The sequence below is a fragment of the Gavialis gangeticus genome, unplaced genomic scaffold, assembly GCF_001723915.1.
Source record: "Gavialis gangeticus isolate Ggan-Ray unplaced genomic scaffold, GavGan_comp1, whole genome shotgun sequence".
NCBI lineage: Eukaryota > Metazoa > Chordata > Crocodylia > Gavialidae > Gavialis > Gavialis gangeticus.
The window spans coordinates 24,126,740-24,131,132 of NW_017729002.1; the positions used below are offsets into that span (position 1 = coordinate 24,126,740).

The 4,393-nt window shown below is 48.1% G+C and overlaps 1 protein-coding gene across 1 annotated transcript in view; it reads left to right on the top strand.

Annotated features, from left to right (window-relative positions):
- The window catches only part of NAGPA (N-acetylglucosamine-1-phosphodiester alpha-N-acetylglucosaminidase), a gene marked incomplete at its 5' end in the record, with an annotated part of 22,985 nt that overhangs the window by 5,105 nt on the left and 13,487 nt on the right, over window positions 1-4,393 (top strand). Inside the window, 3 exons of the mRNA XM_019507403.1 lie at window positions 664-803; window positions 1,038-1,146; window positions 2,795-2,923. Coding sequence (XP_019362948.1) covers window positions 664-803; window positions 1,038-1,146; window positions 2,795-2,923 — 378 coding nt within the window. The remainder of the gene's footprint in view (window positions 1-663; window positions 804-1,037; window positions 1,147-2,794; window positions 2,924-4,393) is intronic.

Sequence of the window (4,393 nt, forward strand, 5' to 3'; positions counted from 1 at the left end):
ATTGCTCCTTGTTTTGTCATCTGCCACCACTAAAAACAGTCTAGCTCCATCCTCTTTAGAACCCCCCTTCAGGTAGCTGAAGGCTGCTGTCAGATGCCCCCTCAGGCTTCTCTGCAGACTAAATAAGCCCAGTTCCTTCCATGTCTCCTCGTAAGTCATGTGCCTCAGCCCCTGAGCCATTTTTGTTGCCCTCTGCTGGACTCTCTCCAATTTGTCCACATCCTTTCTGTAGTGGGGGCCCCAAAACTGGACACAGTACTCCACATGTGGCCTCACTGGTGCTGAATAGAAAGGACTGATCACTTCCCTCAATCTGGTGGTAGTGCTCCTACTAATGCAGCCCAGTATGCTGTTTAGCCGTCTTTGCAACAAGGACACACGTGGCTCATTGTCCACTGTAACCCCCAGGTCCTTTTCTGCAGTTACTACTTAGCCAGTCAGCCCCCAGCCTGTACCACTGCATGGGATTGTTCTGTCCTAAGTACAGGAGTTTGCACTTGTCCTTAGTGAATCTCATGCAGTTTCTTTTGGTCCAGTCCTCTAATTTATTGTCAAGGTCTCTCTGAATCTTAGCCTTACCCTCCAGCATATCTACTACTCCCTACAAACAAGGGTAACACACTTTGTCAAGGTGCTGTGCAACCTCCCTGTCCTCTCTTCTAGTTACCTTTCTGAGGAGGATGTCTTGGATCCAGTGAACCCATTCATGCAGCTGGTGAGCGGGGTGGTCTGGCTCTTGAGAAACGGAGAGGTGTACATCAATCAGAGCAAGACAGCAGAATGCGACGAGACTCAGACCACAGGTAGTGATTCAAAGCTACAGCCTCCTGCTCACAGACCAGCAAGTAGACTAAGACTGCACTGAACTTGCTTGCTTTTGCTTTTGCTTCAGTGCTTGAAGTCTGATCTGTGTGAGGTGGGAAGGGGAAAGTTCCTGAGCAGCCTCCTGGTCAGTCTCTTGTAGAGAGAGTTATTTTCTAGATTAAGTCTGACTTCTTCAAGCACCTGGTTTGTATGTTGTGTGCTGTCTCCCACAGGCAACTTTGACAAGTTTATCAACGTGATATCTGCCAGGACAGCTGTGGGGCATGACAGTCAGGGCCAGCTGATTTTGGTTCACGTGGATGGACAGACTGATGCCAGAGGGTAAGGCCACGCACTCGTTCTTGAACAAACTCCTGGTGCATGTACCAGTGTATTTAAAGGCTTGATCTTGCACCCTGGAAGTTGTTGGGATTTGGGTCACTGCTGGTAGTGCTGTTACTTCCAATGGGAGTAGATTGGACCTATTTTTGACCTGTCCGAAGGCCATTCCAACGGTAACATATGGAAACGGTTCACAACTAGATGCATCAGAAACACAGTTTAAACTTGATTTGTCCTGGAAGTCAGAGAGGAGATGCAAGCTTTTGTCCCAGACTATTAATTCAAGACTTTGGGATGAAAAAACCAAAAAGTGTTTAACATTTCTGTTTAACTCAGCCATGGTAGCGCTCTCAGGCTTAGCATAAGGTGGGAGTTTGGCCCTTCTATGCGTTGTTGAAAATTAAGGGAGTGCTGTCAACTTGAAATAGAATTAATTGATGAAAGAGGTTAATTTCAGGCCCCCTGCTGTACCACAATTACAGGCTCCCTCCCTACCACAATTACCTTCTACTATAATTAAGGATGTTTTTTGCCTGTGAGAGACACAAGCAAGCTGCATTTTGCTGCTCACCACAGCTTTCAGGCAAAGGCCCAGTCTGCACAGACTGAGGTTGTTAAAATTATTCTGATATGCAGAATGGATATGGGCTGTCAGTATCTAAGAGCCAGGCTAGGTGCAAGCCCCTGGTGTTCATTCCATATGTGAGAACAAATCTGTATCAGGAGGCCTCAGTGCAGTTTTCCATAGTACAGGATTCCTAAACTGGATGTTTCCACTGGCATAGCTAAAGCAATGCAAAAAAAATCTGAGTATAGATGCTTGGTTTCTATACATCTGGCATCGCTAGGAGCTGCTGAGTCCACAAGCACCATACGGGCCACCTGCCACCACTTGTGCCCATTGTGCAAGTGCGATTCCCTCCATCCCCCTTGCTACAGTTCACACCGTCATGGGCGCACCCCCGCCTCATGTCCTGCATGGGCTGAATTCCTGCCCAACTTTCCCGCCCCACTGGGCGCATCTACACATGCTCCCCATGGCACAGTACTTGCTTTAGGAAGTACTAAATGACAATGCAGTAACAGCCATTACTGCACCATCCCAGCAGTGCACGATTATTTTTAGCAGCTATTTCACTGTAGTAACGCACTATAATGAGGTAGCTCATCACTAGTGATGTAGCGTTGGCATCATGGTTTGGGCCCACCAACACTACTTTGCCATAGTGACAAACTACAGCGACACAGCGTCTCGTGTGTATGGCCCTAACTCACCCTCAACGTCCTACACTGCACCACGTTCCCCACCCCCTGGGGTCAGGGCAGGAAGTGGCAGCTGGCGGAGAGAGGGGGAGCCCATAGGCCCTGGCTACTGTTGCAGCCAAAACCGTAAGGGAAGTGGCAGCTGGATGTGTGCCTAGAGGCATCAAATGAACCCATTGCAGGCCCCATGCATGCTATAGGCTGACAATCAGACAGCCCTGATTCAGAAAGTGACTAAGTTGAAACTAACTGAGGTGTTTCACAAATACAGCTTGAGAACTGCATCCCTCTTCTTCCCTCCCTCCTCCTGTTCTCAGAGCACCTGTAGTGGTGCTACAGAATTGGCCCCTGCTTCCTTGGACACGAGTCTGGTTTGTTTCTGCAGCCTCAGTCTCTGGGAAATGGCAGACTTCCTAAAGCAGCAGGGCATCATCAATGCTGTTAATCTGGATGGTGGAGGCTCAGCCACACTGGTCCTGAATGGAACCCTTGCGAGTTACCCTTCGGATCACTGGTAAGTGCCAGGTGACAGAAGATGGCAAGGAAACCTCAGATTCCCAGTCCAGCGCCCAAGGAGCTCTTATCTGGCTAGGCAAGAGCTTTGTGGGAATAATTCTGGGGAGATGGGGCCAAATTAACTCCTAGCATGACCAGATTTGGTTTCCTAGGGTTTCCACCTGCTTAGCAGAGATGAATTTGATCCCTAGCATCTGTGTATACTAATGCAGGGTTAGCATTGCTTTTGAACTTGAGAACTCTTCAGAACTGTGCAGAGACTGCACAGAAGTACCTTGCTGTTTAGGTATAATATACCAGAACTGATATCAAGTATGCAGTAGCTAGACTGCCAAGTAACATGGCTTTGAATCCTGGTGGGGGCCCCCACCGTCTTGCTGTTTCCAAAGCAGGTAAGCTCAGTGCCAAGTTATAGAGAATATCTCTTGGAGACCTCCCCATCTGCTCAGCAATCTGGTATTAAACCTAGCTACCTTAGGTTACTATTGAACAAAGCCGATGCATCAAGGCCAATGCAAGACTCAGACGTGATATTCTACTAGTTACAAGAGACATCAGAGGCTTATCCACATTTTCTTTTAGCTTCTCCTAGTGTCTACACAGCTTTTGTGTCCTCATCCCCCTACTCTTCTTAAGGCCAGAAGGGATCAACAAGAAATTTAGAAATGGAGAATGAACATTAATTTTTGAGATTAGAAATTATGACAGCCTGATTTAAAGCCTCCCCTTATTATAAAGTACTGAAGTCACTCAGAATAGTACAAACAAACATATTCAAACAGGTTTGGATTTTGCTGCTAATTTTTTTTTAAGTCAACCCCCTGAGCTAATGAAATCATTGGCCATACATGGAACCAGTTTGCTTTAGTGCTGAATGAGGCTTTGACAGCAGCAGTCTTTTAGGTAGGTGCAACAATTTTTCATGGAGGTTTCAATTCATTCTCCTAGCTCTATTGAGTGACGGGTTAGTAGGCCTGTACAAAGTGGCTAGTATACACTTCAGATTCAGATTCGGCCGATTTGGGAGACAGTGATACGATTCAGTGATTCAAATCACTGCCCTGAATCAATTCGGTCAAATCTGATTTGGAGATTTGGCTGCTACCAAATCAGCCAAATCTCTGAATCACACAGGCCTTGCCCCCTGCCCGCCCCAGTTCCCCACTTTTTGAAAAAAAAAAGCCCTGACTCACTAGCTGCTGCCAGATGGGGGGACGATCCCCGCTGCCCCCCACTGCCCCATGCTGCGTGCTGGGGGTCATCAGGAGCTGCCTCCATGACTGCCCCACCCACCCCAGCTCTGGCCCTTTAAAAAAAAACAAAAACAACTTGGGCTCACTGGCTCCTGCCTGGCAGCGGGGCTGCAATCCCCACTGCCCGCACAGCCCCATGCCATGTGGGGGGCTCTGCATGAGCCCCCAAAGCCCTGAGGCCACTACAGGAGCCAGAGAGTCTGGGATTTGGGGTT